This window comes from Bos grunniens, chromosome 21 (assembly GCF_055505025.1).
Source record: "Bos grunniens cultivar Pamir isolate PY7600 chromosome 21, Bosgru_T2T1.0, whole genome shotgun sequence".
Classification (NCBI taxonomy): domain Eukaryota; kingdom Metazoa; phylum Chordata; class Mammalia; order Artiodactyla; family Bovidae; genus Bos; species Bos grunniens.
In genome coordinates this window covers 51,307,227-51,320,264 of record NC_141185.1, presented here as the reverse complement: position 1 = coordinate 51,320,264, position 13,038 = coordinate 51,307,227, and the positions used below count along the sequence as shown (strand labels likewise).

At 48.2% G+C, this 13,038-nt stretch overlaps 1 protein-coding gene across 5 annotated transcripts in view; it reads right to left on the bottom strand.

Annotated features, from left to right (window-relative positions):
* Nucleotides 1-13,038, bottom strand: part of NTRK3 (neurotrophic receptor tyrosine kinase 3) — a 422,363-nt gene that overhangs the window by 274,806 nt on the left and 134,519 nt on the right. For all 5 annotated transcript variants that reach the window (XM_086364673.1, XM_086364674.1, XM_086364676.1 and 2 more), the window contains exons 5-8: nt 10,316-10,473; nt 9,162-9,304; nt 8,393-8,534; nt 6,393-6,689 (exon numbers count right to left, since the gene is read on the bottom strand). In XM_086364673.1, coding sequence (XP_086220799.1) covers nt 6,393-6,689; nt 8,393-8,534; nt 9,162-9,304; nt 10,316-10,473 — 740 coding nt within the window. The remainder of the gene's footprint in view (nt 1-6,392; nt 6,690-8,392; nt 8,535-9,161; nt 9,305-10,315; nt 10,474-13,038) is intronic.

Sequence of the window (13,038 nt, the reverse complement as noted above, 5' to 3'; positions counted from 1 at the left end):
TGTATTCTTTTGCAATTTGGGAGGGTAAATCTCTATTTCAATATCAAGAACTTAAAAAAAATTTTTTTTAACTTTTTAACAAAAGAAATACAGATTATCAATCCTCATCCCAGAGTTTCTGATTCAGGAGGTCTGGAGTGGGTCTTGAGAATTTGCATTTTAACCAAATTTTCAGGTGATGAGGATGCTGCTGCTCCCTTTTCGAACCCCTGCATTGTAGTACAGCTCCTCCTGTCACAAGCCTACCACACCCTAAAAACAACAACTCATTCCTTCATTCATCATGGACCTTCTATTTACCAGGCATCTGGCTAGCTGAGCTTTCAGTCATTGCAGTCGTAGCTCTGCTCTCTACCTGTGGAGAAAATGATGCTTTCTATAAGGAAGGAGTCCTTTAAAGAAAGTTCTACGTATAGTAAATGCACTGTTAATAGATTTCTTGTTCATCATCTGCTTTTCGTTGTTTCAAGGGACAGTGATACAGCTTTGTCCAAATTCCTGAGCATGCCCTTCATACCCCCAGCCTCTTCTAAATTTCAAGTGACCAACTACCTGATTTGGGAGGAAGATGGGGGTCAAGGGACCCTAGCTGTGGTTTCAGAGAATAGAGACATGCCAGATCAACTCATAGTTAAAACTGATTTGCATGTTTCTCATAAGGTTTTCCTTTATTGGAGAATAATCTCATGTCAGCCAAATGTTTTGGCCCAATCTGTGAACCCTGTAATCTCTCGGTGAGCCTATGAATGCTTAGCTCCTTTGTAGGAGCCTGGAGACATGTATTCACCCAGGAAACACCTGAGACCTGGAAGAGCCAGACCTCCAGGGTTCTCTTTAACTTGTGGGAAGACTCAAAACTTCACCCTGGAAGAGGATGGTACCCAAGAATGGTCCTTGTCTCTGCCTGCACCAGCAGTCTGGGAGAACAAACAACTGGACTCGCGTGCCAAAGCAGCATCTGAATCCCAAAGGGGACCGGGCACGAATGGAAGGCATATGTCTCCTCCAGATCCCAAACTCCTCAAGAAAAACTCAGTGGGAAAAGCCAGTGGGGTCCAGAGAAAAGAGAAGAGAGGCAGCAGCTTGCATCCAGACAGACAGAGATGCACTGAGACGTGATGACGTGAAGAGATGGCCTGGCTTCAGATGTGAGGACAGAGGAGGGAGCCGCGCCAGGCGTCCACATGCTCGGCCGACCCCGCGCAGACGGCCACACGCGGCTGCCCCTCCACTTCCCCAGCATCCGCTGGTTGGGAGCATGTTCTCGTCTCAACAAGTTCCCTATGGGAAAGAAGCCAGTCTTGATGCCGCTAAGGGCGCTAGCGCAATGGTTTCTCCCCGTGGTGGTACCTAGGGCCCTGAGGGAACTCTGGTTTCTGCTGTCACAATGAAGAGACTTCCTGGCCAAGCGAAAAAAGGAGAATTCAAGAGTTATGGCAGCTCACTTGTTCCTAAATGTTTCGTTAAGTATTCACAGATATTCATTGCAGGAATGCAGGCAAACACACACACACACACATAAACACACACATACAACTGCATACATGTGCACGCACACATAAATACACATATATGCACACACATAAACACACACTCACAAACATAAATGCACACATACATACATACATACACATAAGCACATAAATGCACACATATACACACACATGCACAAACACATGTGCACACACACACACCTTGCTTACACACATACATGCACGCATGCACATAAAAACACACATGCATACATACATGCGCACATGTACATATAAACACACAAGCACATTCACCGATACACACATACAAACACATGCACATGCACACGCACACATCCCTTGCATACACACATATACACACATACATACACATACACATGCACGCACACTGTGCATATACACAAATGCACATACACACATAAATACATACATGTACACATACACACATGCACACACATGTGTGCGCACACCCCTTGCATACACACACACACATAAATAGACACACACACACATAAACATACACTCACACACATGCATGCATGCATGCACATTCACACATACACACATACAAACACATACACACACACACATACCCCTTGGCAACATTCCCCCTTCTATCACATCATCTAAGGATCCCTAATGGTGACCTTCCAGGTACCACCCTGACCCTGACATGATCCCCAGCCTCCCCTGACACTCAGATCCCTGACTCCTCATGGTCCCACTCTTACACCCAGATCCTTTTTGGTGGCCTCTCTAAGATCCTGAAACATGAAAGAGGATTCCATGCTCCTAGAACACATCTTCCTTTCCAAGGACTGGCTCCTACACTAAGGCTTAAACTCCAGGTGGAACATTCTAGTGCTTCCCTGGAAATGCAGAAGGAACCACCAACATTTGCATAGGATGTGAAGCTTACAAAAAGCTTTCCCAGAACATTTTCATCTCAATGTCCTGCTCGGAGAAAATCCTCTGATCGAAGCCTCTGCATCTTCAGACGTTTCCACTCAATGTATTCATTTCAATCCAGTCTCTTGTGGGCCTCCGACCCACGAACAGTCAGGAAAGAAGACCTTCACCTTCAGATCCCCATCCCCTCCCCAAACAAATCCACTTTCAGTTGCCCTTGGGTGTTTTTAAAAAAAAATAAAAATAAAAACAAACTAATTCTGCTCTTACTCTGTACCAAGCACCATGGGAGATATTTTAGGCAGATTGATCCACTGTCTGTGAATTAATCTTCACCACAATCTCTGAGGCAGAAGGGAGGGGGCTGAGTAATCTGCCTGAGATCATAGAGCTGATGGGCAGCTGAGTGAGAATCTGAACCCTGGCTTGTGACTCCATAACCACTACCTTCAATGAAACTGCCTGAAGACAGTCTGTTAGAAGTTCCCAGCTTGATTACAGAGTGACTACCAGTTCCAGAACTCCTGAACTCAACTCCTTAACTCTCCACTCAGAATCCAGGTCAAGGCCAACAGCGGTTGAACCATCCCTCTGTCCAGACATAGAGCGAAACACTTGGCAAACATCACTTCATTCATCCTCAGGACTATTTAGGCAGGAGCTCCAGTTATCCCCATTTTACAGATGAAGAAACAGAGGCACCTCATGCCAACCGTGTGCCAAGCCCCATTCTAGGAGCTGAGGCCATCTGTCCAGTAGGACCACAGATGCGGTTTGCACCTCAGTCTGTCTGATTTCAGACCTTCGGCTCTTAACCTCTATGCTTTGCTGTCTGGGAGCGAGGGGGTACAAATGACAAATACAACCTCCCCACCACTTTACAGCAAGAGAAGAACAGGAATCCACCAAGAGCCTTTGTACCCAGGGCTCAGCAGGTGTGCAGTTTACTGCCTGCGTCATGGGATGACTGACTCTCCTGAATGCCTAGCTGTTTTTTCACTGTCACCACTGGCCCATCTCTTCCCTGTCACTGCCTTTTCATCATCCATTGATTCCTTTACGAACAAGTAACCCTTCACACAGGATGGCCCTGTCAGGGTGCAGGTGGGTCCGAGAAACCCGCTTCAGGTGAGCAGTTTGCCTTCAAGCTCCTCCATGACTCCACCCTCTCTCCTGCCTCCTCGGTCCACCATATGCCACAGCAGCAGTTGGCAAATAAGAGCGTCTGAATTTTGCGGGTGGGAGGGCTTGTCAAGACACAGACTGCTGGGCCCCACCCCACAATTTCTGACTCAGTAGGTCTGGGTGGGGCTCTAGGATTTGAGTTCTAACACCTGCCCACATGATGTGGATGCTGCTGGTCTGGGGACCACTCCTGGAGAACGACTGGCCTGATTAGAGTTGATAAGGTGATAGGGGTGTCCAGAGGTGATGAGGAGGGGCAGCTGTGTCTCTTGGGGACAGAGAAGGTGTACACACGGCTGGGAGGATGCAGAGAAGAGCTTCCCTCCCAGTGGGAAAAGCCACGCCCCACACCATTCCACTGGTCCTCCTGCCCCACGGCCAGCACACCCTCTGTGGACAGGAGCCGGAGTGTCTTGCCCCACCTCTCAAACATTCAAGGGCTCCCCCTCTCTCCAGACCCCAGGAGTTTCCCTTTGAGAACAGAAGCATCACTTGGCAGGAGCTTCACTCCTCACTCATGAGGGAGTATAGATTCTCCTCTTTTTAAAAAAAAAAAGAAAGAAAACATGTATTGGAGTACAGTGGCTGTACAATATTGTGTCAGTTTCAGCTGCACAGCAGAGTGAATCACCATACGTACGTATATATCTCCTCTTCTCTGGGTTTCCTTCTCATTTAGGTCACTACAGAACATTAAGCAGAGTTCCCTGTGCCGTCCAATAGGTTCTCATTGGTTATCTATTTTATACACAGTAGTGTATACACGTCAACCTCAATCTCCCAGTTCATCCCACCTCATCTTTCCCCCGTCAGTGTTAATACACCTCCTCTTTAAAAGCAGATTCCATTCTCTATGGCTGAGTAATACTCCATTGTGTATATGTACCACGGCTTTCTTATCCATTCATCTGCTGATGGGCATCTAGGTTGCTTCCATGTCCTGGCTATTATAAACAGTGCTGCGATGAACACTGGGGTACACGTGTCTCTTTCCCTTCTGGTTTCCTCAGTGTGTATGCCCAGCAGTGGGATTGCTGGATCATAAGGCAGTTCTATTTCCAGTTTTTTAAGGAATCTCCACACTGTTCTCCATAGTGGCTGTACTAGTTTGCATTCCCACCAACAGTGTAAGAGAGTTCCCTTTTCTCCACACCCTCTCCAGCATTTATTGCTTGTAGACTTTTGGATTGCAGCCATTCTGACTGGCATGAAATGGTACCTTATAGTGATTTTGATTTGCATTTCTCTGATAATGAGTGATGTTGAAATCACCAGATGGACATGAACAGGGCAAAGGGCCACTCCAGCCCTTAATGCCAACAAAGCCTAGCCTGACTTTATGGTCCCGAAAAGCAAAGCATCTCTGCATCTAAAGGTCGCTGCTTCCACAGTGCCGACCGGGACTCTTCCAGTTCTTAAAAAGCCCCGTGTGACCCACGGTGGGAAGTGTCCTGAGGCCCTTTACTGGGTATACTAGGAATGATGTTGGAAATGTCAGACCATATGGGATGGCCAGGGTCTCAAACATTGGCACATTCTCATCCTCTCCTGAGTGATGGCGTCATCACTGCTCCACAGAATTCTGTGCAAGAGTTTAGCTTCCCAGGTAGTCTTGCCTCTCGAGAGTGTCTCTCAGTGTCTCCTGAGTTCAGGTTTTCTTGTGCTAAGATTTAAAAGGCCCCTTGGAGCTGCTTCCTGATGGTTATCTGTACGTTGTAAAGTCACCTTCACATAAGCAGATGCTGCAGTGCTCGTCCTCCACTGCTGTGTGTGTGTGTGTGTGTGTGCGCGTGCGTGCATGATATCAGTCTTTACTGATATCTTTACTGATATCTGCTTTACCCTTTACCTCATTAGAAGCCTGGATTTCTAGGAATTGAAGGCTGAGAGGTCCTCCAGCTTGTTCCCAGCAGAAATCAGCAAGGTCATCAAAGATACATGACTTCACTAATAGAAACTTATCAGCTGCCAAATCTACCAAGAGATGCTGAAGCCACTTTCACTAAACTCTTGGAGTGTTTTCTTCTCCTCCAACATCAGGAAGGTATTTGAAATATTCCAGCCCAGACAAAGACAGACTCCCCTCCAAAATATTCAAACAAAATTTTTTCATTATTTCAATGACCTCTCCTTCCCCCACCCATCCACTGGATGTCAGCACCATCCAGGTTGATGGCATCAGGAACTCCCCACCCATCAACTCACCACAGCATTAGAGGAAAGGAGCCACAGACCTGGAAGCCTCAACCCCAGGCAAAACCTTGCTTCTACCCAGCAAGTGGAAAGAGATTTAACTTTTCTGTTAAACATGGGGATGAATCAGATAGACCTTGAAGTCCCTTACACGGAAGGTCATCAAACCATCATTAGGTACCAAAGCCTGTGACACACGCTTTGTCTATTTTAAGTTATTTAATAAAAGTCACAAGATTCTTATGGGAGCAGTACCGTCATGCCCATTTCACAGATGAGGGTATTGAGGTAATGATCAGGCCCAGAGTCCCCCAACAAACAAAGGACTGGGTCCAGTTCTCAAGCCCCTACTTACTCTTCCATAATACCATATACCCTTATATGCATAGCTGTGTATTTCCAAGGGGTCTTGGTTTTTACTGTGACTGCTAACATCAGAGACTTTATCTAGTTTACATAAAATTCAGGTGGTGGCTGAAGATATTCCAAAGTGTGTGTGTTGCTGGTGATGATGGTATCCGTGTTGATGCTGCTTCTCCCCTCAAGCCCCCACACCCCGACCCCCTTGAGTGCCTGGAGGGATCAGCCACTCCAGGGCAGCTCCACCCTCACCTGGAAAGGGCTCCTTGAGGAAGTGGCCATTGATGGTCTGGTTGGCAGTGCCCAAGGGGTTCTTGGCGATGAGGGTATAGTTGCCGTTGTTGTAGTGGGTGGGCTTGTTGAAGAGCAGGCAGCCCTCGGAGACCTCGCCCTCCTGGTAGTACTCCACGTGGATGATCTTGGACTCGCGCAGCGGCTGGCCGTTGTGCAGCCAATGCAGTGTGGGCGGTGGGTTGCCGCGCACCACGAACTCGATGCAGTGCTCCAGGCGCAGCTCGGGCTCCTCCAGGCTCACCACACGTGGGGGGTCTGCCAGGGGACAGGCCAGCTGAAGCCCAGGACACGGAACCTCCCATGTCCTGGAGCAGCCTTCCAGGAGCTGGGGCGGGCAGCCCAATTCTTCATGCATGCATGCATGCTCAGTCAATCCCATGGACTGTACCCCACCAGGCTCCTCTGTCTATAGGATTATCCCAGCAAGAATACTGGAGTGGGTTGTCATTTCCTTCTGCAGGGGATCTTCCCAACCCAGGGATCTAGCCCTTGTCTTCTGCGTCTCCTGCATGGGCAGGCAGATTCTTTATTACTGCTACCTGGGAAGCCCCAATCTTCTCCATCAGCTCTAAAAAGACTAAGGGACTCAGAAGTCCCCCACTCCCCATCAACACCAACACCATCCCTAAAGAGGTGAAGAGATGTCTGTCTTCACCCAAGCTTCCTGGATCCACTACAGCTGGAGGGTCCTTCTCATGACCTTTGTTGGGGGGCATAAATATTCAGTCTACTATAGTGTCTAAGAATTCCTTAAAGAGATGAGTTCCTCTTGGCTAAAGAAAGTCTAAGAATGTAAGAGAAGTTGGTAGAATTTATCTTTTTTTTTAAGATTTTTTTTTTATGTTGGCCATTTATAAAGTCTATGGAATTTATTACAACATTGCTTCTGTTTTATGCTTTGGTGTCAAGGCAAGTGGGATCTTAGTTCCCCATCCAGGGATTGAACCCACACCCCCTGCACTGGAAGGCAAAATCTTAACCACTGGACCACCAGGAAGTCCCACTAGAATTTCCCTTAAAAGCATCTCCGTTAAGCCAAATGCTATGTATGCTATGCTAAGTCACTTCAGTCGTGTCCGACTCTGTGTGACCCCATAGACAGCAGCCACCAGGCTCCCCCGTCCCTGGGATTCTCCAGGCAAGAACACTGGAGTGGGTTGCCATTTCCCTCTCCGATGCATGAAAGTGAAAAGTGAAAGTGAAGTCGCTCAGTCCTGTCCGACTCTTAGCGACCCCATGGTCTGCAGCCTACCAGGCTCCTCCATCCATGGGATTTTCCAGGCAAGAGTACTGGAGTGGGGTGCCATTGCCTTATCCGCCGTTAAGTCAAAAGAGAACCAAAATTTCATACTAAAGGTCATTCAATGACCCCAGATACTTGCATTTGTTGCATAGATAAGCACCAAAGTCATTAACTTCAGATATCTGGTGGGGTTTTTTTTTTTTTTGGTGTGATTAGCAGTAATTTACCAAGAAGTGTGTATGACTACATGTATTTCCCAGCCCCAAAAATTCATATGTATGCTTGCCCATTCCCTGTCTCTATGGAGTAGCTCCTCAGAGAACTTTAGAGGTTTAGCAAAAGGCAGACTTGGGCCAACTTAGGAGTGAGCACACCCACCCCAGTGTTTCTTGCCTGGAGAATCCCAGGGACGGGGGAGCCTGGTGGGCTGCCGTCTATGGGGTCACACAGAGTCGGACACGACTGAAGTGACTTAGCAGCAGCAGCAGCAGGAGTGAGCAAATCCGAGTTGGAGGTACAGCACCTTCTGTGGCACAGGGACACGCTTTCCGGGGTTACTAGCCAAGGACTGACTTGACTTGCCCTGTACTGCCCCAGAGGAGTCTTTCTGACCCTCCTAGTGGACCAGGCTCATTGCAGCGGCCCCACCCCGTCCCAGCCTCCTGTGCCGAGATCCCCAGGGTCCCACCCGCCTTCCACAATGGCGTCCACTCACAGTGGACAGTGAGGGCCACGCTGGCATTGCTCATGCCCACCACATTCTCAGCGATGCATGTCAGGGTGAAGCCATTGTCCTCACTCGTCACATTTACCAGCGTCAGGTTGATGGCGTGTACGTTGGTCCAGTTCAGATTTGTCTAAAACCCCAAGAAAACAGACAACCATCAGATGTATAAAATAAGCTACAGGGATATATTGTACAGCACAGGGAATAGAGCTAATATTTTATAATAACTAAAAAAATGTTTACAACTGTAAATTTTAAGTTATGTATACTTTATCACATAAAAATTTTTTTAAAAGATTCAAAACAGAAAAATTAGATGATGGCACCAAAACAAAGGCAATAATCAAACAGTTTCCACAAGCCTCCCCCACCTCACTCCCCAACACCTTCAGGAATCAAGAGGAAAGATGGGCAGAAAGTGAAAGAGGGCTTTCCGGTGAAGGCACACTGACCAAAGGCCAAGCTCTCTACAGTCAAGAGCTCAGGTAACCCTCACACTTACTCTATGAGGCCAATGGTAGCATTATACCCATTTCACAGATGAGGAAGGTAAGGTACAGAGATGTTTATAGTCTGAGATCAATTTGGCCAGAAAAAGTTGCAGCTGGGTGGCACCCAAGTCTCTGCCTTTCTTCTTGTAGAGAGAGGACCACAAACTTCCCCTCTTCTTCTTTCTTCTTCTTACATCTCTTGCTTCTCTTCATGATTCAGCTCTTTAAGACTAATAGGTGGCAGGGCCCAAGGCTCGGACGCCTACCTGGTGGGTGTTGATGGACTGCAGTCCGGTGACTATCCAGTCCACATCGGGCAGGGGTGAGCCCGAGCCGTTGCAGGTGATGACAGCGTTGTCACCCTCTCGTACTGTCAGGTTGGCATGGCTCACGCTGATCTCGGGAAGGTCTGGGAGGAAGGACAGGGCGGGTGCATAGATAAGGAAGAGTTTGTGACCAAAACTCTGTCCACGAGGGCAATGGTGGCACTTCCTGCCTTGTCTAATCATGACTCCAACACAACCTGCTTGACCTCCTAAAAGCACCCCAAGACTCAGAAGCCTCACACCAGCTCCAGACGTCAGATCTCAGGACGTGAGCCCATGCAGCTTGACTGGTGGAGGGGATGGTGGTGGGGGCAGGGTTGGAGGGGAGGACAGTTGCTCAAGGCAGGCAACTCTAGCAATGACGTCAAATGGCATCTTCCACTTTGGGCACTGGCTCTCAAAACCTTGATCTGCTTCAGACTCCCCTGGGGAGCTCGCTAGAAATTCAGATTTCCAAACTCATCCCCAGACACTCTGATCTCATTAAGTCAGAGATGAGTGATCAGGCCCACACATCTGCTTCTCTAAAAGTCCCTTAGATGTCCTGATAAAGGAGACCCGGAGACCACACCTGGACCTGCACTCCTTCAGGTTTACTTAACAAGAAACTGACAGGGTGCAGGGACTCTGGTCCGATCACAAAGGGCACACGCGCCCTTTTCTGCATCCCTGAAACCAGGAGTCCCCAGCCTCCAGGACCTAAGGCCTGATGATCTGAGGTGGATCTGATGTAATAAAGTAGGAATAAAGTGTACAATAAATGTAATGTGCTTGAATCATCTCCAAACCATGCCACCCTCCCCCCAACCCCTCCATCCTCTGTCCACGGAAAAACTGTCTTCCACGAACCCAGTCCCTGGTGCCAAAAAGATTGGGGACCGCTGCCTGAAACCAACCTTCCCACAGCTGGCTCATGAAGGGACAGGAGTGAGCAGGAAGTAAGAGGGGAGCCGGATCCGCAGCCACTGTGGCGAATTCGAGGCTGGGAGGGCAGTGGGGAAGGAACACCCTGGCTTCCTTTACTGACTTTACTGACTGTCCCTGGGTCTGTGGGAGGGCGGCGTGGAGCCAGCTGGGCCGGGGGGCTCACTCACCGCACTGGCTGATGTTCATGCGGAAGAGTGGCAGCTGGGAGCCATCGGCGCTGATGCAGTAGAGGTTCTGACTGTTGAGCTTAGCCTCCCCCTGCTCCTGCCACAGCTGCATCCAGCGGATGTCACAGCTGCAGTTGAAGAAGTTCTGCTCCAACCTCCTGTGGGCGAGAAGCGAGTTCAGGGAACCCCTGGACCAAGGGAGGCCCCACTCCCTCCCAGGGCTCTGAAGCCAAGGGCCCCCACCTGCTCCTCATACCCATGAGAGAAGGCATTTAGCAGCACCTCTAAAGAAGTATTGAGCACTAAAGAATTGATCTTTCGAACTGTGGTGCTGGAGAAGACGCATGAGAGTACCTTGGACAGCAAGGAGATCAAACCAGTCAATCCTAAAGGAAATCAGTCCTGAATGTTCATTGGAAGGACTGATGATGAAGCTGAAGCTTCAATACTTTGTCCACCTGATGCGAAGAGCTGACTCATTGGAAAAGACCCTGATGCTGGGAAAGATTGAGGGCAGGAGGAGAAGGGGGCGACAGAGGGTGGCATGGTTGGATGGCAGCACTGACTCTATGGACATGAGTTGTGAGTAAACTCTGGGAGATAGTGAAGGACAGGGAAGCCTGGCATGCTGCATGCAGTCCATGAGGTTGCAAAGAGTCAGACACATCTGAGCGACTGAACAGCTAAAGAAGTAACATTATAGAAGTTCACAAATTTATAGTTTCTAAATGAATAAACTTATTAAAAAGAAAATCCATTCCACTGAACTCATCTGGCAAACAAACCTTTTAAATATGCCATTTTGGGAAGCTCCTATCCTCAAAACCCTCCAAGTGGCCTCCCAACTCATCAAAAGTCAAAGTCAAAGACCTGTGGATTGGCACCACCCCTCTGTCATCTCTCATCACCTGCCTCACCCTCCCCTCCTCTTCTTCAGCCACACTGACCTTGCTGTGGGTCAAGGTCAGCAGGATGACCTGCATGCTCCTGCCTCAGGGCCTTTGCACCTGTTGTCTTCTCTGTCTACAGATTTTGGACCCAGAACATATCTGGAGATCAGCTCCCTCGATCTCCTATGGTTGCCATTTCCTTCTCCACTGCTTAGGCTGCAGTCCATGGGGTCGCTAGGAGTCAGACACGACTGAGCGACTTCACTTTCACTTTTCACTTTCAGGCATTGGAGAAGGAAATGGCAACCCACTCCAGTGTTCTTGCCTGGAGAATCCCATGGATGGGGGAGCCTGGTGGGCTGCCGTCTATGGGGTCCCACAGAGTCAGACACAACTGAAGCGACTTAGCAGCAGCAGCAGCAGCATCAGTTTAAATATTTATTTGCTTGCTTGGGAGTTTGGGACTAGTAGATGCAAACTATTTATTATATATAGAATGGATACAGAAAAAAGTTTAAAAAATAAATATTTATTTGCTTTATCTCCCTAAATAAAAATTAAATTCCGTCAAAGTCAGAGACATTGACTATTAGGTTCACTGCTGTATTCCCCATACCTATAACTAAGCCTGGCACTTAAATACCTGTTGAATGAATAAAAGGAGGAAGAAAAATGGAAGGAAGGTAAGTAGAAAGAAAGGAATAAGCTTTTATCCTTGGAGAGAAGGTGGTTAGCTATTTCCAACATTTTCTCAAAGCCCATCTTGGGACCAGCTTTCTTTTTTCATAGAGTCAACAAAATCCTTAATAAGCACCTCTTCCATGTCTGGCTCTGCCTGGAGTGAGTGCTATTGAAATGGAAATGAATCATCAGTCCCTATTTCCTGGGACCATTCATCTCGGTGAAGAAGACCATCTAATGGAGGCAGAGTCAAGTTCAAGGCCTTCCTCACCACCCATCCAGAAGGGAGTTATTAGCGGACAACTGAAGGGCATTAGCTGATGTAAAACTCCTGAGGTCAAGGGCAACTGATAAATCGGAATGCCTGGCTGGATCACGATTCTCTTTGTGGGCCAGTATGGGGATGACTCTGTTGACGCCCAGAGGGAGGGGCGCTTGGGTAACTCCACTCAGATAGGTGGCAAATTCCAAAGTAGTGAAGCAGGCATCAGCATCAACCAGCTTTCAGGCAAAAAAAAAAAAAAAAACCAACAACAACAACGAGAGGGACCTCCCTGGTGGTCCAGTGTCCAAGACTTCACAGTCCCAACACAGGGGGCCTGGGTTCCATCCCTGGTTAGGGAACTAGATCCCAACATGCTGTAACTAAGGACCCTGAATGCCACAACGACGATCAAAGACATGACACAGTCAAATAAATAAATAATATTTAAAATAAAAGAAGAGAGAGGCCCTTGGGGGCAGGAACCAGTGTTTTCCAGCCAACAGGACAGCAAAGGTTGCATGTGCAAACACCCCCGTGTGATATCCTCTTGGTCTAAAAGTGCCCGTGATTTTTCTCCACACACCACACTCATTCGGCAAAGGAGATGAAAACTAAATTTTATCAAGCATCTGCCTCTCACAACTACACTCAGAGACAGCCAAGTCCCATCACCACACAGATGAGGGACTGCCCCGCTCATGTTTGGAAGAGTCAAGTCACGCACTCAAAGTCCCTCGGCTAGTGTGTGACAGTGAATTGATGTATGTGCTCAGTCGTGTCCAACTCTTTGCGACCCCATGGACTGTAGCCTGCCAGGTTCCTCCATCCATGGAATTCTCCAGGCAAGAATACTAGAGTGGGTTGCCATTTCCTCCTCCAGGGGATCT